The sequence below is a fragment of the Nerophis ophidion genome, linkage group LG04 (genome assembly GCF_033978795.1).
Source record: "Nerophis ophidion isolate RoL-2023_Sa linkage group LG04, RoL_Noph_v1.0, whole genome shotgun sequence".
Classification (NCBI taxonomy): Eukaryota; Metazoa; Chordata; class Actinopteri; order Syngnathiformes; family Syngnathidae; genus Nerophis; species Nerophis ophidion.
The window spans coordinates 8509544-8532065 of record NC_084614.1 but is presented as its reverse complement, the minus strand read 5'-3'; the positions used below and the strand labels follow the sequence as shown (position 1 = coordinate 8532065).

At 40.0% G+C, this 22522-nt stretch overlaps 1 protein-coding gene across 1 annotated transcript in view; it reads right to left on the bottom strand.

Moving 5' to 3' along the window:
* Window positions 1–382: 382 nt before the first annotated feature.
* Window positions 383–22522, bottom strand: part of nudcd1 (NudC domain containing 1) — a 57636-nt gene continuing 35496 nt past the window's right edge. The window contains 3 exon segments of the mRNA XM_061896942.1: window positions 383–831; window positions 7747–7798; window positions 7800–7907. Of these exon segments, the coding sequence (XP_061752926.1) occupies window positions 542–831; window positions 7747–7798; window positions 7800–7907 (450 nt within the window). The 3' untranslated portion in view covers window positions 383–541.

Genomic DNA, 22522 nt, shown 5'->3' with positions numbered 1-22522 from the left:
ATGACAGAAGAAACACAATTTTTTTTAATATATATAGATTTATTTACTTAAGGTAAATTGAGCAAATAGTTCAAATGGCAGGGTTTGATGAGCTTTCCTCAACTTTTACAGTATTTTCTGCCACTCGTGCCTGCTTTTTTGAAAAATGTCGCAGGCATTAAATTCCAAATCAGTATTTTGCAAAAAATAACACCGTTTTCCAGGTGGAACATGAAATATCTTGTCTTTGCAGTCTATGCCATTGAATATAAGGATTTGCAAATCATTGTATTCTCTTTTTATTCAGGTGACAACTGGTTTGAGGTTTGTCTTTGAAGGACACATATTTTCTTCTGTCAAAGTGCCCAAAAAACCGAATACATTTTTGGTAAAAAAAAAAAAAAAAGATGAAGTACTTTATTGACAAATATTTCCAGGCTAAAACGATGTGGCCTTCAGTGTGACACCTGCGCTCGAAGGAATGTTTTTTTTTTTAATGTTGTAATGTGGAACTAGTCGATGCATATTTACTGTCTCACGTCAATGATTGGAGTCCTCCTACCTAACTGTTGTTGACCTTGAGCACAAAGAGGTTGGTGCAGGTCAGGACGTACAGCCGCTCGTTGGTCGCCCGGAAGCCCAGGAAGGTTTTGCCGGTGTCCAGGCTGGCCACCTGTTGCTTGGCAACCTGCCCTACCTGCCGGCCCTGCTTCCTGTTGAAGAGGACGCCGTCCACCGGCGACGGCTGGCGGTAGATGAAGGCGTGGCGCAGGCACTCGCACAGCGCCGCGTAGGAGAAGTCCGGGGAGCACGTGGAGAACTTCTTGTCCCGCTTGGAGGCCTGGACGTAGCCTGCAACGGGTTTCAAATGTCAGATTTTTGCAACGTATTTTGTTTTTTTAAGGACCTCTTTGTCCAGTCGTTGCTAAATGTCTGATTTTGGCAATTTATTTTTAGGACTTCTTTGTCCAGTCCTTCTTAAATGTCGGATTTTTGCAATTTATTTGGATTTTTTTAAAGGACTTCTTTGTCCAGTCGTTGTTAAATGTTTGTTTTTTGCAATTTATTTTTAGGACTTCTTTGTTCAGTCGTTGTTAAATGTCGGATTTTTGCAATTTATTTTGATTTTTTAAAGGACTTCTTTGTCCAGTTGTTGTTAAATGTCAGATTTTTGCCCAAAATTTTTTTTAAGGACTTCTTTGTCCAGTGTTTGTTAAATGTCAGATTTTTGCAATGTATTTGGATTTTTTTTAAGGACTTCTTTGTCCATCCATCCATCCATCCATCATCTTCCGCTTATCCGAGGTCGGGTCGCGGGGGCAACAGCCTAAGCAGGGAAACCCAGACTTCCCTCTCCCCAGCCACTTCGTCTAGCTCTTCCCGGGGGATCCCGAGGCGTTCCCAGGCCAGCCGGGAGACATAGTCTTCCCAACGTGTCCTGGGTCTTCCCCGTGGCCTCCTACCGGTTGGACGTGCCCTAAACACCTCCCTAGGGAGGCGTTCAGGTGGCATCCTGACCAGATGCCCGAACCACCTCATCTGGCTCCTCTCGATGTGAAGGAGCAGCGGCTTTACTTTGAGTTCCTCCCGGATGGCAGAGCTTCTCACCCTATCTCTAAGGGAGAGCCCCGCCACACGGCGGAGGAAACTCATTTCGGCCGCTTGTACCCGTGATCTTATCCTTTCAGTCATGACCCAAAGCTCATGACCATAGGTGAGGATGGGAACGTAGATCGACCGGTAAATGGAGAGCTTTGCCTTCCGGCTCAGCTCCTTCTTCACCACAACGGACCGGTACAACGTCCGCATTACTGAAGACGCCGCACCGATCCGCCTGTCGATCTCACGATCCACTCTTCCCTCACTCGTGAACAAGACTCCTAGGTACTTGAACTCCTCCACTTGGTCTGATTGTTGTTGTTAAATGTCTGATTTTTGCCCAAATTTTTTTTTAAGGACTTCTTTGTCCAGTGTTTGTTGAATGTCTGATTTTTGCAATGTATTTGGATTTTTTTTAAGGACTTCTTTGTCCAGTCGTCGTTAAATGTCTGATTTTTGCAATTTATTTTCAGGACTTCTTGGTCCAGTCGTTGTTAAATGTCGGATTTTTGCAATGTATTTTGATTTTTTAAAGGACTTCTTTGTCCAGTTCTTGTTGAATGTCTGATTTTTGCTAATTATTTTGATTTTTTAAAGACTTCTTTGTCCAGTTGTTGTTAAATGTCTGATTTTTGCCCAAATTTTTTTTAAGGACTTCTTTGTCCAGTGTTTGTTGAATGTCTGATTTTTGCAATGTATTTGGATTTTTTTAAAGGACTTCTTTGTCTAATTGTTGTTAAATGTCGGATTTTTGCAATTTATTTTGATTTTTTTAAGGACTTCTTTGTTCAGTCGTTGTTAAATGTCTGATTTTTGCAACGTATTTTGATTTTTGAAGGACTTCTTTGTCCAGTCGTTAAATGTCAGATTTTTGCAATTTATTTAGATTTTTTTAAGGGCTTATTTGTCCAGTCGTTGTTAAATGTCTGATTTTTGCCCCAATTTTTTTTTAAGGACTTCTTTGTCCAGTGTTTGTTGAATGTCTGATTTTTGCAATGTATTTGGATTTTTTTTAAGGACTTCTTTGTCCAGTCGTCGTTAAATGTCTGATTTTTGCAATTTATTTTTAGGACTTCTTGGTCCAGTCGTTGTTAAATGTCGGATTTTTGCAATGTATTTTGAATTTTTAAAGGACTTCTTTGTCCAGTCGTTAAATGTCTGATTTTTGCAATTTATTTTTAGGACTTCTTGGTCCAGTCGTTGTTGAATGTCAGATTTTTGCAATTTATTTAGAATTTTTTAAGGGCTTATTTGTCAGTCGTTGTTAAATGTCTGATTTTTGCAATTTTTTTTTAGGACTTCTTTGTCCAGTTCTTGTTGAATGTCTGATTTTTGCTAATTATTTTGATTTTTTAAGGACTTCTTTGTCCAGTTGTTGTTAAATGTCAGATTTTTTGCCCCAATTTTTTTTTAAGGACTTCTTTGTCCAGTGTTTGTTAACTGTCTGATTTTTGCAATGTATTTGGATTTTTTGTAAGGACTTCTTTGTCCAGTCGTTGTTAAATGTCTGATTTTTGCAATTTATTTTTAGGACTTCTTGGTCCAGTCGTTGTTAAATGTCGGATTTTTGCAAATTTATTTTGATTTTTTTAAAGGACTTCTTTGTCTAATTGTTGTTAAATGTCTGATTTTTGCAATGTATTTTGATTTTTTTAAGGACTTCTTTGTCCAGTCGTCGTTAAATGTCTGATTTTTGCAATTTATTTTTAGGACTTCTTGGTCCAGTCGTTGTTAAATGTCGGATTTTTGCAATGTATTTTGATTTTTTAAAGGACTTCTTTGTCCAGTCGTTGTTGAATGTCTGATTTTTGCAACGTATTTTGTTTTTTTAAGGACCTCTTTGTCCAGTTGTTGTTAAATGTCTGATTTTTGCAATCTTTTTGTTTTTTTTCAGGACTTCTTTGTCGAGTTGTTGTTAAATGTCAGATTTTTGCAACGTATTTTGATTTTTGAAGGACTTCTTTGTCCAGTCGTTAAATGTCTGATTTTTGCAATTTATTTTTAGGACTTCTTGGTCCAGTCGTTGTTGAATGTCAGATTTTAGCAATTTATTTAGAATTTTTTAAGGGCTTATTTGTCCAGTCGTTGTTAAATGTCTGATTTTTGCAATTTTTTTTTTAGGACTTCTTTGTCCAGTTCTTGTTGAATGTCTGATTTTTGCTAATTATTTTGATTTTTTAAGGACTTCTTTGTCCAGTTGTTGTTAAATGTCAGATTTTTTGCCCCAATTTTTTTTAAGGACTTCTTTGTCCAGTGTTTGTTAACTGTCTGATTTTTGCAATGTATTTGGATTTTTTGTAAGGACTTCTTTGTCCAGTCGTTGTTAAATGTCTGATTTTTGCAATTTATTTTTAGGACTTCTTGGTCCAGTCGTTGTTAAATGTCGGATTTTTGCAAATTTATTTTGATTTTTTTAAAGACTTCTTTGTCTAATTGTTGTTAAATGTCGGATTTTTGCAATTTATTTTGATTTTTTTAAGGACTTCTTTGTCCAGTCGTTGTTAAATGTCTGATTTTTGCAATTTTTTTTTAGGACTTCTTTGTCCAGTCCTTGTTGAATGTCTGATTTTTGCTAATTATTTCTATTTTTAAAGGACTTCTTTGTCCAGTCGTTGTGAAATGTCGGATTTTTGCTAATTATTTTGATTTTTTAATAACTTCTTTGTCCAGTTGTTGTTAAATGTCTGATTTTTGCAATTTTTTTTTTTTAAGGACTTCTTGTCCAGTCTTTGTTAAATGTCTGATTTTTGCAATTTATTTTTAGGACTTTTTTGTCCAGTTGTTGTTAAATGTCTGATTTTTGCAAATTTTTTTTTTTTAATGACTTCTCTGTTGAGTTGTTGTTAAATGTCGGATTTTTGCATTTTTTTTTTTAAGGACTTCTTTGTCCAGTGTTTGTTAAATGTCTGATTATTGTAATTTATTTTTAGGTCTTCTTTGTTCAGTTGTTGTTAAATGTATGATTTTTGCAATTTTTTTTTTTTAAGGACTTAATTGTCCAGTTGTTGTTAAATGTCTACATTTTTGCAATTTATTTTTAGGACTTCTTCGTCCAGTCGTTGTGAAATGTATGATTTTTGCAATTAATTTTTTTTCAGGACTTCTTTGTCTATGTGTTGTAAAATGTCAGATTTTTGCAACGTATTTAGATTTTTTTTAAGGATTTCTGTCCAGTCGTTGACAAATGTCTGATTTTTGAAATTTATTTAGATTTTTTTTCAAGACTTCTTTGGGGGGAAACAACGGGTTTCAAAAAAGGCGCAGAGGGATGGAGTGGCGAGGAAGAGGCCCGCGGCAGTTGGCAGACACATGACAGACAAAGAGACAAAATCAAATGACCTTTCGCTCAAGGAAAATGTGATTAGCTTTCCCACCTGCCAACTTTTGCTCTTCTGCTCCCTAATTACCACTTAACAGGCTTTGTGGGCATCCGCCTCCTTCCTTTTTTTAAATAAACTCTCCATGCAATTAAATCTTCTCCCCTGTAGTCATAAGTTTTGTGCTTAGCCTCCTAAGACCCAATGTCCTCTCAAGTGGACGTTCATGTTACGTTTATAACTTTCTGAGAACAAACGTCCTCCAAGGTGGACATTTGTGTCAAGCAGAGTGGACACTTGTGTTGAGTTTATTATCTCCAGAAACCGAGCGTCTCATTACTCATAATAATCCAAAACATATAGTAAAAAAGTAATCAGTCCAACTAATGTAGTATCAACCATATACTGACACTCTCAATATTTGCACTGCTCAGCCCACCTCTGACATTGATTATTTGCAACCTATTTTCATATGTTGTTAATATTCAGTGTTTTATTGTTCATAGTTAATATTGTAAATCCCCCTTTCTTTATGTTCATGTACATTTTGGGTGTCCCATTCAGTAAAAAAACCTAAAATTCCATAAACATTTTTTTGAGGTGGTCTGTCATAACCTTTTTAGAAGTCTATCGGACATACAAACAAAAGATATTTGATGTTCAAACTCATAAACTTCATATTTTTTTGCAAATAATAATTAACTTACAATTTCATTGCTGCAACACGTGCCAAAGTAGTTGGGAAAGGCATGTTCACCACTGTGTTACATCACCGCTTCTTTTAACAACACTCAAAAAACATCTGAGAATTGAGGAAACTAATTGTTGAAGCTTTGAAAGTGGAATTCTTTACCATTCTTGTTTTATGTAGAGCTTCAGTCGTTCAACAGTCCGGGGTCACCGCTCTCTTATTTTACGATTCATAATTCGCCACACATTTTCCATGGGAGACAGGTCTGGACTGCAGGCAGGCCAGGAAAGTACCCACACTCTTTTTTTTATGAAGCCGCGCTGTTGTAACACCTGCTGAATTTGGCTTGGCATTGTCTTGCTGAAAAAAGCAGGGGCGTCCATGAAAAAACCTGTATGTACCTTTCAGCATTAATGGTGCCTTCACACATGTGTAAGTTACCCATGCCTTGAGCACTAATGCACCCCCATACCTTCACAGATGCTGGCTTTAGAACTTTGCGTCAATAACAGTCTGGATGTCACGATGTCGAATATTTCCAAAAACAATTTGAAATGTGGACTCGTCAGACCACAGAACACTTTTCCACTTTGCATCAGTCTATCTTAAATGATCTCAGGCGGCTTTTCTGGATGTTGTTGATAAATGGCCTTCGCTTTGCATAGTAGAGTTTTAACTTGCACTTACAGATGTAGCGACAAACTGTATTTAGTGACAGTGTTTTTTTCTGAAGTGTTCCTGAGCCCATGTGGTGATATCCTTTAGAGATTTATGTCGGTTTTTGATACAGTGCCGTCTGAGGGATCGAAGGTCACGGCCATTCAATGATGGTTTTCGGCCATGCCGCTTACGTGGAGTGATTTCTCCAGATTCTCTGAACCTTTTGATGATATTATGTAGCGTAAATGTTGAAATCCCTAAATTTCTTGCAATTGCACTTTGATAAACGTTGTTCTTAAACTGTTTGACTATTTGCTCACGCAGTTGTGGACAAAGGGGTGTACCTCGCCCCATCCTTTCTTGTGGAAGACTGAGCACTTTTTGGGAAGCTGTTTTTATACCCAATCATGGCACCCACCTGTTCCCAATTAGCCTGCACACCTGTGGGATGTTCCAAATAAGTGTTTGATGAGCATTCCTCAACTTTATCAGTATTTATTGCCACCTTTCCCAACTTCTCTGTCACGTGTTGCTGGCATCAAATTCTAAAGTTAATGATTCTTTGCAACAAAAAAAAACGTTTTGAAGTGCGAACATCAAATATGATGAGTCTGTTTGGATGTACTGGAGGAGATGCAGATGAGGGGACAGGGCTGCGGAGCTAGCACTGAGCGCTGGGACGGAGAGGCTTCGCGGTGTCTCGACTGGGTGAGCAGGTGTCGGACACCTCAGTCACCTTGGGCGTATCCTCGCTCATCCACGCGGACTGGACATTGGCCGAGAGTGGAGTCAGCTGTCTTGGTTGCTTTGTTGGGTCTGCTTCTGTCTCTGGCCATGCTCCCTCCTCCCCAGCAGACGATGGCGTGGAACACCACAGAGGCCACCACAGTGTATATGTTTATTTTATTTTTTATTCATAGTTGTATGTAGAAGTGTCTGGTTGTATCTGCTGCTTTAATGTCTTTAATGTCCTCTGTGTTCTTTGATGTTTGGATGTGTACTATGGCTATGAGTTGTTTTTTTTTGTTTTGTTTTGGGTTTTTTTTCCCTTGGCCTCAGTCTGCACCCCCACTCCAGGGCCTAGCTAAGACCGATTTTTTTAATTTTATTTTAATATTCTTTTTTTTTTTTTTTCTCCCATCACCCCCTCCCTCCCCCCTTGTTTACCTGTATGTCATCTTTTTTTGTAAGGGGCGCTGGAAGCCGGCAGACCCGTCAGCGATCCTGTTCTGTCTCCCTGTAATGTTTGTCTGATCTTGAATGGGATTGTGCTTAAAATTGTAATTTTCCTGAAGGAACTCTCCTGACGGAATAAATAAAGTACTATCTAATCTATCTAATCTAATCTAATCTAATGTTGTTTTTGTAGCATATTCAACTGAATATGGCTTGAAAAGGATTTGCAAATCATTGTATTCCGTTTATATTTACATCCAACACAATTTCCCACCTCATATGGAAACAGGGTTTGGATGTGGGAAATGGAATGGTCCGTCTTACCCAGGGCGTTGAAGGTGGCGACGTGCTCCCACATGTCGGCGGGCTTGTCCGGGCCGCGGCTGCCACAGCAGAGCGTCCACATCGTGCCTCAGGCACAGACACGGCATCTCGGCGGGGTTGACGTCCACAGTGAACAGGTACTGGTGGCTGCCCAGGTTCACCTGCACCACAAGATGGATACATTCATGGTTATCCATGAGGCAGCTGCTTTGTAATCTTGTCTTTGAAGTTTCGGTGATGTGGTGAGTCTCTGAGGCTGTCAGCGGTTCTAAACTCACCCCGTGGACTCTAATGACAACCTTTCAGCGCCTCCACTCCAAAACTCATTTTCTCGCCACTGGCCAACCGGCACGTTTGTTGACTGACAAACGGCAGAGAGGCGGCGGGGAACGGGTCACGTTATGCGATGAACCCAAACAAACCGGAGACGAGATGCGGGACAAAGTGAAGGCTTTTATCACGGATGCGTCTGGGAGCCACGTTTGCACATTTGAATTTAAGCCAGCTCTTTCATCACAAAAGTACTTAGTAGGTCTGTATACTCTGAACACAATATAAAATACTGTGTAACAAACAAATACAACAAGGAGGTGATTAATCAATTTTCTCTTCATTAACAACAAGCTGAACTGTCCTGTATGCGCCCTCACAAACAATCAGCAATCACAAAAATCCTTAACTTTAACAACCGTATTGCTGCTAGGGTTGTACGCTATACCGGTACCAATAAAGTACTGTGGTACTAATTCATTCCAAGGGAAAAACAGCAAAAAAAAAATGAAATTTCTACCGGTTAATAAAGAGGGAGGGTGCAGCGAATGATGGCGGTTTTTGGGCTCCAAAACCCTCGATACAAGGTGATACTTGAAACACTGAAGTACAATAGTATAATATGCCTTAAATAAGTGCAAAGTATATTACCTAATAATACTAAAATGTAATAAATACATTGATGAAAATGTATAAAACAAGAAATAAAACGACCAAGATAGCTCCTTTAATTCACCAATCCATGTCTCCATGGCGACAAAGTTTCTTAAACATGCTTCACTACACACAGTAGGAGGATACAATAGCTCAGTGGTTCTCAAATGGGGGTACGCGTACCCCTGGGGGTACTTGAAGGTATGCCAAGGGGTACTAGAGATTTTTTAAAATATTCTAGAAATAGGCTGATCGGAGCGGTCTCTTTAAGAAGGGGGACCGGAGGGTGTGTTCCAACTATCGTGGGATCACACTCCTCAGCCTTCTCGGTAAGGTTTATTCAGGTGTACTGGAGAGGAGCCTACGCCGGATAATCCAACCTCGGATTCAGGAGGAACAGTGTGGTTTTCGTCCTGGTCGTGGAACTGTGGACCAGCTCTATACTCTCGGCAGGGTTCTTTCTTGAGGGTGCATGAGAGTTTGCCCAACCAGTCTACATGTGCTTTGTGGACTTGGAGAAGGCATTCGACCGTGTCCCTCGGGAAGTCCTGTGGGGAGTGCTCAGAGAGTATGGGATATCGGACTGTCTTATTGTGGCGGTCCGCTCCCTGTATGATCAGTGCCAGAGCTTGGTCCGCATTGCCGGCAGTAAGTGGAACACATTTCCAGTGAAGGTTGGACTCCGCCAAGGCTGTCCTTTGTCACAGATTCTGTTCATAACTTTTATGGACAGAATTTCTAGGCGCAGCCAAGGCGTTGAGGGGTTCCGGTTTGGTGACCGCAGGATAAGGTCTCTGCTTTTTGCAGATGATGTGGTCCTGATGGCTTCATCTGACCGGGATCTTCAGCTCTCACTGGATCGGTTTGCAGCCGAGTGTGAAGCGACCGGAATGAGAATCAGCACCTCCAAGTCCGAGTCCATGGTTCTCGCCCGGAAAAGGGTGGAGTGCCATCTCCGGGTTGGGGAGGAGACCCTGCCCCAAGTGGAGGAGTTCAAGTACCTAGGAGTCTTGTTCACGAGTGGGGGAAGAGTGGATGGTGAGATCGACAGGCGGATCGGTGCGGCGTCTTCAGTAATGCGGACGTTGTACCGATCCGTTGTGGTGAAGAAGGAGCTGAGCCGGAAGGCAAAGCTCTCAATTTACCGGTCGATCTACGTTCCCATCCTCACCTATGGTCATGAGCTTTGGGTCATGACCGAAAGGATAAGATCACGGGTACAAGCGGCCGAAATGAGTTTCCAGGTCTCTCCCTTAGAGATAGGGTGAGAAGCTCTGCCATCCGGGAGGAACTCAAAGTAAAGCCGCTGCTCCTCCACATCGAGAGGAGCCAGATGAGGTGGTTCGGGCATCTGGTCAGGATGCCACCCGAACGCCTCCCTAGGGAGGTGTTTAGGGCACGTCCAACCGGTAGGAGGCCATGGGGAAGATCCAGGACACGTTGGGAAGACTATGTCTCTCGGCTGGCCTGGGAACGCCTCGGGATCCCCCGGGAAGAGCTAGACGAAGTGGCTGGGGAAAGGGAAGTCTGGGTTTCCCTGCTTAGGCTGTTGCCCCCGCGACCCGACCTCAGATAAGCGGAAGAAGATGGATGGATGGATGGATGGATTCTAAAAATAGCAACAATTCAAAAATCCTTGATAAATATATTTATTTAATAATACTTCTACAAAATATGAATGTAAGTTATATCATATTTTTAATTTTCCTGAAGGAATAAATAAAGTACTATCTATCTATCTATAAACTATGAAAATAAATGCAACAATTCAGTGTTGACTGCTAGATTTTTTGTGGACATGTTCCAAAAATATTGTTTATGTATAAAATATTATTTTTCTGTGAAGAAATGTTTTGAATGAAGTTGATGAATCCAGATGGATCTCTATTACAATCCCCAAAGAGGGCTCTTTAAGTTGATGATTACTTCTATGTGTAGAAATCTTTATTTATGATTGAATCACTTGTTTATTCTTCAACCAATTTTTTGTTATTTTTATATCTTTTTTTGCTCCGTTAAACAATTTAATAAATCAGAAACTGATGACATAGTGCTGTATTTTACCTCTTTTTTTCAACCAAAAGTTATTTGCTCTGATTAGGGGGTACTTGCATTAAAAAAATGTTCACAGGGGGTACGCTACTGAAAAAAGGTTGAGAACCACTGCAATAGCTCACTGCCGTCACAATGTAAACAAACGCCATGGGTGGATCTACACCTGACATCCACTGTAATGATACCAAGTACAAAAGCGTATCTACTACTATGATTACATCGATATTTTTATCGCCTTTTCAAAAAATTCATAATATGTTTATAAAGTCAGTAAATATGTCCCCGGACACATGAGGACTTTGAATATGACCAATGTATGATCATGTAACTACTTGGTATCGGATCGATACCTAAATGTGTGGTATCATGCACATCTAATGTAAAGTATAGAAGAGAAGAATAAGTGATTATTACATTTGAACAGAACTGTACATAGAATATGTTAAAACAGAAAACGGCGTGACACCTACCCTTTACATCAGTATTTCTTAACCATATTATTATTGGTTTATTTGGTATTATATTTTATTGTATGATCCTGTAACTATTTGGTATCGGATTGATACCTAAATGTGTGGTATCATCCAAAACTAATGTAAAAGTATCAAAGAAGAGAATAATAAGTGATTATTACATTTGAACAGAAGTGTACATAGAATATGTTAAAACAGAAAACGGCGTGACACCTACCCTTTACATCAGTATTTCTTAACCATATTATTATTGGTTTATTTGGTATTATATTTTATTGTATGATCCTGTAACTATTTGGTATCGGATTGATACCTAAATGTGTGGTATCATCCAAAACTAATGTAAAAGTATCAAAGAAGAGAAGAATAAGTGATTATTACATTTGAACAGACGTGTACATAGAATATGTTAAAACAGAAAACGGCGTGACACCTACCCTTTACATCAGTATTTCTTAACCATATTATTATTGGTTTATTTGGTATTATATTTTATTGTATGATCCTGTAACTATTTGGTATCGGATTGATACCTAAATGTGTGGTATCATCCAAAACTAATGTAAAAGTATCAAAGAAGAGAAGAATAAGTGATTATTACATTTGAACAGAAGTGTACATAGAATATGTTAAAACAGAAAACGGCGTGACACCTACCCTTTACATCAGTATTTCTTAACCATATTATTATTGGTTGATTTGGTATTATATTTTATTGTATGATCCTGTAACTATTTGGTATCGGATAAATGTGTGGTATCATCCAAAAGTAATGTAAAAGTATCAAAGAAGAGAAGAATAAGTGATTATTACATTTGAACAGAAGTGTAGATAGAACATGTTAAAATAGAAAATAAGCGGATATTAACAGTAAATGAACAAGTGGATTAATAATCCATTTTTACAGTTTGTCCCTCATAATGTTAAAAAAATAATAGGTAGATAAATTACGCAGTTTGTTACTGCAGACTAACTAGGAGTCTTTGTTTGTTTACTTACTACTAAAAGACAAGTTGTCTAGTATGTTAACTACTTCATTTAAGGACTAAATAACAATAATAAACATATGTTTCATGTACCCTAACATTTTTTGGTTCAATTAAAGCAATAATGACATTTTTTTGTGGTCTCCGTTATTTAGAAAAGTATCGAAATACATTTTGGTACCGTTACCGGTAACAAGACATTGGTATGGGTACAACCCCAGTGTGTTGAACAGACAAGAAAGTATACTACAATGTCCCTGAGGTTTTTGAACAATGACGATGAAAAGAAGCACGTTGCTGGAACTGAAAATGAAGCGGACCTTGTGCTGAAAGCATACTTAACCTCCTCTAATAATAGCTTAGGGACACTTCCAGCTGCGCTCGCTGCACAATGAATTGTTCTCCATCCACAGAAGCTTCGCAAGGACTTCAAGCTCAAAACGAGCGCGGCGAAAGGGCGACGGTACAAAAGGAAAAATAAATAAAATAACGGCGGAAGTTCCAGGTTATTTCACCCCCTCTCGTCAACCTTTTGTGTTTTCTTCAGCCTTCCCAAATACCAATGAACCATCAACATCGCCTCTCTTCTGTCAGAGAGAGTTTCAAATCCCACCTCTAGAAGAACTTTGAACATGTCACCAGGGAGGTGCTGGGCATTGAGTCCGAGTGGACCATGTTCCGTACCTCTATTGTCGAGGCGGCCAATCGGAGCTGTGGCCGCGAGGTGGTTGGTGCCTGTGGTGGCGGTAATCCTACAACCCTCTGGTGAGGGATGCCGTCAAGCTGAAGTAAGAGTCCTATCGGGTTCTTTTGGCTCATAGGACTCCGGAGGCAGTGGACAGGTACAGACAGGCCAAGCGGTGTGCGGCTTCAGCTGGCCTCCGAGGCAAAAAATCGGGACATGGTAAGAGTTCGCGGAAGCCACGGAAAGCGAAGCGAAGCGATTCTGGACCACCGTCCGCCGCCTCAGGAAGGGGAAGCATTTAAGTCCCATCTTAAAACTAATTTGTATACTCTAGCCTTTATATACACCCCCTGTTTTGGACCACTTGATCTGCCGTTTCTTTTCTTTTATCCTATGCCCCCCTCTCCCTTGAGGAGGGGCGGGGGGCACAGGTTCGGTGGCCATGGATGAGGTGCTGGTTGTCCAGAGTCGGGACCCGGGGGTGGACCGCTCGCCTGTGCATCGGTTGGGGACATCTCTGCGCTGCTGACCCGTCTCCACTTGGAATGGTCTCCTGCTGGCCCCACCATGGACTGGACTCTCACTATTATGTTAGATCCACTATTGACTGGACTCTCACTATTATGTTAGATCCACTATGGACTGGACTCTCACTATTAGGTTAGATCCACTATGGACTGGACTCTCACACAATTATGTTAGATCCACTATGGACTGGACTCTTACACTACTATGTTAGATCAACTAAGGACTGGACTCTCACACTATAATGTGAGATCAACTATGGACTGGACTCTCTCACTATTATGTTAGATCCACTATGGACTGGACTCTCACACTATTATGTTAGATCAACTATGGACTGGACTCTCACTATTATGTTAGATCCACTAAGGACTGGACTCTCACTATTATGGTAGATCCACTACGGACTGGACTCTCACTATTATGTTAGATCCACTATGGGCTGGACTCTCACTATTATGTTAGATCCACTATGGACTGGAATCTCACTATTATGTTAGATCCACTACGGACTGGACTCTCACTATTACGTTAGATCCACTATGGACTGGATTCTCACACAATTATGTTAGATCCACTATGGACTGGACTCTCACACTATTATGTTAGATCCACTATGGACTGGACTCTCACACTATAATGTGAGATCAACTATGGACTGGACTCTCTCACTATTATGTTAGATCCACTATGGACTGGACTCTCACACTATTATGTTAGATCAACTATGGACTGGACTCTCACTATTATGTTAGATCCACTAAGGACTGGACTCTCACTATTATGGTAGATCCACTACGGACTGGACTCTCACTATTATGTTAGATCCACTATGGACTGAGACTCTCACACAATTATGTTAGATCCACTATGGACTGGACTGTTACACTACTATGTTAGATCAACTATGGACTGGACTCTCTCACTATTATGCTGGATCCACTATGGACTGGACTCTCACACAATTATGTTAGACCAACTATGGACTGGACTCTCTCACTATTATGTTAGATCCACTATGGACTGGACTCTCTCACTATTATGTTAGATCCACTATGGACTGGACTCTCACACTATTATGTTAGATCAACTATGGACTGGACTCTCTCACTATTATGTTAGATCCACTATGGACTGGACGCTCACACTATTATGTTAGATCCACTATGGACTGGACTGTCACTATTATGTTAGATCCACTATGGACTGGACTCTCACTTTTATGTTAGATCCACTATGGACTGGACACTCACTATTATGTTAGATCCAATATGGACTGGACTTTCACAATATCATGTTAGATCCAATATGGACTGGACTCTCACAATTATCTTAGATCCACTATGGACTGGACTTTCACAACATCATGTTAGACCCACTCGACGTCCACTGCATCCGGTCTCCCCTCGACAGGGGAAGGTCACCCACATCTGCGGCCCTATCCAAGGTTTCTCATAGTCATTCCCATTGACGTCCCACTGGGTTGTGAGTTTTTCCTTGCCCTTTCGTGGGCTCTGAACCGAGGATGCGGTTGTGGCTTGTGCAACCCTTTGAGACACTCGTGATTTAGTGCTGATTGATTGACTGAAGCAGTGCACTGTCAACACTGCGTATGGGGAGGACGGTGTCCTGTTGAACTCGACTGCGGATGTTGTGGATCAGTCGGGGGAATATTTCGAAGACCTCCTCAATCCCACCAACAGGTCTTCCTATGAGGAAGCCGTGCATGGGGAATCTGTGGTGGGCTCTCTTATTTCTGGGGCTGAGGTTGCCGAGTTAAAAAGCTCCTGGGTTGCAAGAGACCCGCCTGGCGTTCTTTAAGACTCTGGATGTTGTAGGGCTGTCTTGATTGACAAGACTCTGCAACATCTTTGGGGGTGGTACCTCTGGATTGGCAGACTGGGGTGGTGGTTCCACTCTTTAAGAAGGGGAGCCAGAGGGTGTGTTCCAACTATCGTAAAATCACACTCCTCAGCCTTCCCTGTAAGGACTATTCAGGTGTACTGGGGAGGAGGTTACTGTATCTAGCCCACAGGCCGTAGTTTGGGGAACACTGGTCTACATTTTCTGCAGTTTTGCATTGAATAAAAATTGTTTGCCGGCCCGAGGAACTTGTCATCCCCCGCCGTCTGCAACAATCACACAATTAAATTGACTCGGGGAAAAAAGCTTCCATTTGTATTCTGTTGCTTCGATTAACTGTTCAATGAGTCCAACAAAGAAAAAGGTTGGAATCCAGACGTTATTGCTTTTTCAGTTTTGATGATGTGCATTTATCCCCAAAAGAAGAACAAGAATGAAGTTAATGGCAAGCAGAAAAAAGATTGTTTTAACAATTTTTTTCTAAAATACAGCGAGGCTATAAAGCAGGGGTCACCAACGCGGGCACCAGGTCGCCCGTAAGGACCAGATGAGTCACCCGCTGGCCTGTTCTAAAAATAGCTCAAATAGCAGCACTTACCAGTGAGCTGCCTCAATTTTTTTTTTATTTTATTTATTTACTAGCAAGCTGGTCTCGCTTTGGTCGACATTTTTCATTCTAAGAGAGACAAAACTCAAATAGAATTTGAAAATCCAAGAAAATATTTTAAAGACTTGGTCTTCACTTGTTTAAATAATTTGATTTTTTTTTTTTTACTTTGCGTCTTATAACTTTCAAAAAGACAATTTTAGAGAAAAAATGCAACCTTAAAATGATTTTAGGATTTTTAAACACATATATTCCTTTTTACCTTTTAAATTCCTTCCTCTTCTTTCCTGACAATTTAAATCAATGTTCAAGTAGATTTTCTTTTTTTATTGTAAAGAATAATAAATACATTTTAATTTAATTATTCATTTTAGCTTCTGTTTTTTCGACGAAGAATATTTGTGAAATATTTCTTCAAACTTATTATGATTAAAATTCAAACAAAAAATTTGTCCAATTTGTTACATATTCTCACAAAGTGCAGATTGGATTTTAAGTGAAGTGAAGTGAATTATATTTATATAGCGCTTTTCTCAAGTGACTCAAAGCGCTTTACATAGTGAAACCCAATATCTAAGTTACATTTAAACCAGTGTGGGTGGCACTGGGAGCAGGTGGGTAAAGTGTCTTGCCCAAGGAAACAACAGCAGTAACTAGGATGGCACAAGCGGGAATCGAACCTGCAACCCTCAAGTTGCTGGCACGGCCACTCTACCAACCGAGCTATACCGCCTGGTAACCAATTTAAAATATGTAATCAAAATTTTAAAATTAATCTCAATCAGGAAAAATGACAAATGATGTTCCATAAATTATTTTTTCAATATTTTCAAAACGATTCGAATTAGCTAGTTTTTCGCTTCTTTTTTTCGGTTAAAATTTTGAATTTTAAAGAGTCAAAATATATTTATACAAATATTTATTTGTTTCTATAGATATTTACTGCGAGAAAACATTAAGATGATCAGTGTTTCCACGAAGATAAATATCATTAATAATTAATAATAACAGAGTTAAAGGTAAATTGAGCATAGCTCGGTTGGTAGAGCAGCCGTGCCAGCAACTTGAGGGTTGCAGGTTCAATTCCCGCTTCCGCCATCCTAGTCACTGCCGTTGTGTCCTTGGGCAAGACACTTTACCCACCTGCTCCCAGTGCCACCCACACTGGTTTAAATGTAACTTAGATATTGGGTTTCACTATGTAAAGCGCTTTGAGTCACTAGAGAAAAGCGCTATATAAATATAATTCACTTCACTTCACAAATTGGCCATTTCTGGCAATTTATCTACGTGTGTATCAAACTGGTAGCCCTTCGCATTAATCAGTACCCAGGAAGTAGCTCTTGCTTTCAAAAAGGTCGGTGACCCCTGCTATAAATTGTGATTTATCCAATTACTCAATTAATCAAACAAACAAACCACTTGATAGATTACTCGATGACTAAAACAATCGACGGCTGCAGCCCCAGTGTGTGCACACTGAAGACATCAAACAGAAGCAAAGTCCAGTTTTTGTTACGACCGATAACTAAAGTTAGTAGCTAAACTTTGCTAAATCACTTTCATTCTCCAACAGCACACACAGCTAATGTATGTTAGTGTGTCGTTTACATCATGGCGTGTAAGAAAGGGTACCGTTCACATTTGAACTGGTACCAGTACCCAATGGTACCAATGTTCCGTATTTTTGTGTGTGAGTACGTTTCCGATGCAGTTGCACTTCCGATACATTAGATGGCAGCACTGTACAGGCTATCTATGGTACGTCGTCTCAACTAGGAAATCGATTTTTTTGCCCAGGAATGTCTTATGTGGCGCCCTACAAAGTGTTGACACTGTAAGTATTGTGCCTATTACACACCGGCTGTCTGATTGTAACAATTCACGTCAGTTGTGGTTTTCACTACCAAATTTGGAAGTACAGTGGGGCAAAAAAGTATTTAGTCAGCCACTGATTGGGCAAGTTCTCCCACTTAAAATGATGACAGAGGTCTGTAATTTTCATCATAGGTACACTTCAACTGTGAGAGACAGAATGTGAGAAAAACAATCCAGGAATTCACATTGTAGGAATTTTAAAGAATTCATTTGTAAATTATGGTGGAAAATAAGTATTTGGTCAACCATTCAAAGCTCTCACTGATGGAAGGAGGTTTTGGCTCACAATCTCACGATACATGGCCCCATTCATTCTTTCCTTAACACGGATCAATCGTCCTGTCCCCTTAGCAGAAAAACAGCCCCAAAGCATGATGTTTCCACCCCCATGCTTCACAGTAGGTTTGGTGTTCTTGGGATGCAACTCAGTATTCTTCTTCCTCCAAACACGACCAGTTGAGTTTATACCAAAAAGTTCTATTTTGGTTTCATCTGACCACATGACATTCTCCCAATCATCTGCTGTATCATCCATGTATCCATTTTGGTATAAACTCAACTCGCCGTGTTTGGAGGAAGAAGAATACTGAGTTGCATCCCAAGAACACCACACCTACTGTGAAGCATGAGGGTGGAAACATCATGCTTTGGGGCTGTTTTTCTGCTAAGGGGACAGGACGATAGATCCGTGTTAAGGAAAGAATGAATGGGGCCATGTATTGCGAGATTTTGAGCCAAAACCTCCTTCCATCAGTGAGAGCTTTGAATGGTTGACCAAATACTTATTTTCCACCATAATTTATACATAAATTCTTTAAAATTCCTACAATGTGAATTCCTGGATTTTTTTTTTCCCATTCTGTCTCTCACATTTGAAGTGTACCTATGATGAAAATTACAGACCTCTCATCATTTTAAGTAGGAGAACTTGCACAATCGCTGGCTGACTAAATACTTTTTTGCCCCACTGCATTCAAATCGCTAATAGTAGCCTGTCTATGGCAAATCCAATGTATATTAGCATCTGGCTAGCACATTTTTGAAAGAATCAAGCCTTACTTTATGTTTGAGCGTTTGTTTACCAAGCATACTTGCTTTGTTGGTGTTGCAAATTGCAACATGACTTAGCCCTGAGTGCCTGAGTGTCTTTGTTTGTTTACTTATCACTAAAAGACAAGTTGTCTAGTATGTTCACTATTTTATTTAAGGACTAGATAACAATAATAAACATATGTTTCATGTACCCAAAGATTGTTTGTTAAAATAAAGACAATAATAAAAAAAATCTCTCCCGGAAAAGGGTGGAGTGCCATCTCCGGGTTGGGGAGGAGACCCTGCCCCAAGTGGAGGAGTTCAAGTACCTAGGAGTCTTGTTCACGAGTGGGGGAAGAGTAGATCATGAGATCGACAGGCGGATCGGTGCGGCGTCTTCAGTAATGCGGACGTTGTACCGATCCGTTGTGGTGAAGAAGGAGCTGAGCCGAAAGGCAAAGCTCTCAATTTACCCGTCGATCTACGTTCCCATCATCACCTATGGTCATGAGCTTTGGGTCATGACCGAAAGGATAAGATCACGGGTACAAGCGGCCGAAATGAGTTTCCAGGTCTCTCCCTTAGAGATAGGGTGAGAAGCTCTGCCATCCGGGAGGAACTCAAAGTAAAGCCGCTGCTCCTCCACATCGAGAGGAGCCAGATGAGGTGGTTCGGGCATCTGGTCAGGATGCCACCCGAACGCCTCCCGAGGGAGGTGTTTAGGGCACGTCCAACCGGTAGGAGGCCACGGGGAAGACCCAGGACACGTTGGGAAGACTATGTCTCCCGGCTGGCCTGGGAACGCCTCAGGATCCCCCGGGAAGAGCTAGACGGAGTGGCTGGGGAGAGGGAAGTCTGGGCTTCCCTGCTTAGGCTGCTGCCCCCGCGACCCGACCTTGGATAAGCGGAAGAAGATGGATGGATGGATGGATAAAAAAAATTTGTGGTCCCCTTTATTTAGGAAAGTATCGAAATACATTTTGGTAGCGGTACCGGTACCAAGATATTGGTATGCTGGTGGTGTGCCTTTGCATTTTTTCAACGCAAAAAATGTGCCTTTGCTCAAAAAAGGTTGATTCGTCTGAGTGGTTGGACAAATAAACAAATTGAAAAAAAATATATATATATATATTTTAATCAATTTTTGATTTTTTTTAATTAAGTAACAAAAGTTACAAATAATAATCACGATTAATAAAAAATTTTTAAACCCTTATTGATTAGCATTGGTGTTGTTTGAGAAGGGATCCGTGGTTCCTCCTCGACGTCACCAATCACGTGCGCACGATTTCCCTTAAAATGGACACTATTTTCTCTATTTACTCGCAAACAGTGCAAGATATTTATGATGATAGCTTCAGCACGGCGGCAACTTGTCTTCCCATTTATGCTGCTGCTTTCAAACATCCTCCGTGACGGCGCTGTGTCTGGTCTCCACGGCAAAGTGCATGGAAAAGAAGGCCAGGAAACGTAAACAAACACGCGCCGCGGCGGACGGCGAACAAAAGGAGCTAAATTAATAGGATGTGCTACAATTTGGAGATGAAAGGGGTCAGGAAAAAACAAAAAACAGGTCGGCAGAGATCCCAGCGAGCGGGTAAATGGAGGAAGAAGAATGGGAAGGTAAGGCTTCCCGGGCGACGTCGCACATGCTCACACGCTCACTGGCAGCCTTCAAAAGGTTGATGGTTGTTTGTGGGCGGCATTAAAGGCCTTTCGCTGACATTCGTCCTAATTAGAAGTCTTCCATTCACTCCACGGAGGAGCGGACTCCTGCAGGAGCTTTGTCGTGGACACAAAACGAAAGTGAAAGAGGACCATTAGCCGTGGACTTTAAGCGTTCTCTTCATGGGGATTCTGCGAGGACGGAAGACTTTGGAGGACGCTCTTTCAGGTAATTCAATGTGTAGGTTTTTGGGATTATTTTTAGCGGGAGAACTCTTCGGAGAGGTTTTGTGCACTCGCGCAAGGAGTGCGGTAAAAATGGCCAAGCGTGACGAGGAGGCGAGAAGGTGGCCAGCAGCCAGGGTAGTCTTCTTCTTCCCTGGATGAATTGAGGCAACAGATGGAGGGTCCTCTATTGCGCCAATAAAATGATCTAAAAACATCCAGAAAGTGCCAACAACACTCCATTTACATGCGGTGACCTGAAATTAACCAAATTTAAAAGATATTGTTATTATGAGTGCTAACACAGACAAACTATTTTAGAAAGTACCAACAATACTCCATTTACATGCGGTGACCTGAAATTAACCAAATTTAAAAGATATTGTTATTATGAGTGCTAACACAGACAAACTATTTTAGAAAGTACCAACAATACTCCATTTACATGTCGTGACCTGAAATTAACCAAATATGATTCATATTGTTATTATAAGTGCTAACTCAGACAGACTATTCTAGAAAAAAGTCAACAATACTCCATTTACATGTCGTGACCCGAAATTAACTAAATATAAAATACATTGTTATTATAAGTGTTAACTCAGACAGACTATTCTAGAAAAGTCAACAATACTCCATTTACATGTCGTGACCTGAAATTAACTAAATATAAAATACATTGTTATTATAAGTGCTAACTCAGACAGACTATTCTAGAAAAAAGCCCACAATACTCCATTTACATGTCGTGACCCGAAATTAACTAATTATAAAATACATTGTTATTACAAGTGCTAACTCAGACAGAATATTTTAGAAAAAAGCCAACAATACTCCATTTACATGTTGTGACCCGAAATTAACTAAATATAAAATACATTCTTATTATAAGTGCTAACTCATACAGACTATTCTAGAAAAAAGTCAACAATACTCCATTTACATGTCGTGACCCGAAATTAACTAAATGTAAAATACATTGTTATTATAAATGCTAACTCAGACTGACTATTTTAGAAAGTGCAAACAATACTCCATTTATATGTCGTGACCTGATATGAATTATATTGTTATTTTAAGTGCTAACTCATACAGACTATTTTAGAAAGTGCCAACAATACCCCATTTACATGCCGTGACCTGAAATAGACCAAATTTAAAAGATATTGTTATCATGAGTGCTAACGCAGACAAACTATTTTAGAAAGTACCAACAATACGCCATTTACATGTCGTGACCTGAAATTAACCAAATATGATTCATATTGTTATTATAAGTGCTAACTCAGACAGACTATTCTCGAAAAAAGTCAACAATACTCCATTTACATGTCTTGACCCGAAATTAACTAAATATAAAATACGTTGTTATCGTAAGTGCTAACTCAGACAGACTATTTTAGAAAAAAGCCAACAATACTCCATTTACATGTCGTGACCTGAAATTAACCAAATATGATTCATATTGTTATTATAAGTGCTAACTCAGACAGACTATTCTAGAAAAAAGTCAACAATACTCCATTTACATGTCGTGACCCGAAATTAACTAAATATAAAATACATTGTTATTATAAGTGTTAACTCAGACAGACTATTCTAGAAAAGTCAACAATACTCCATTTACATGTCGTGACCTGAAATGAACTAAATATAAAATACATTGTTATTATAAGTGCTAACTCAGACAGACTATTCTAGAAAAAAGCCAACAATACTCCATTTACATGTCGTGACCTGAAATTAACTAAATATAAAATACATTGTTATTATAAGTGCTAACTCAGACAGACTATTCTAGAAAAAAGCCCACAATACTCCATTTACATGTCGTGACCCGAAATTAACTAATTATAAA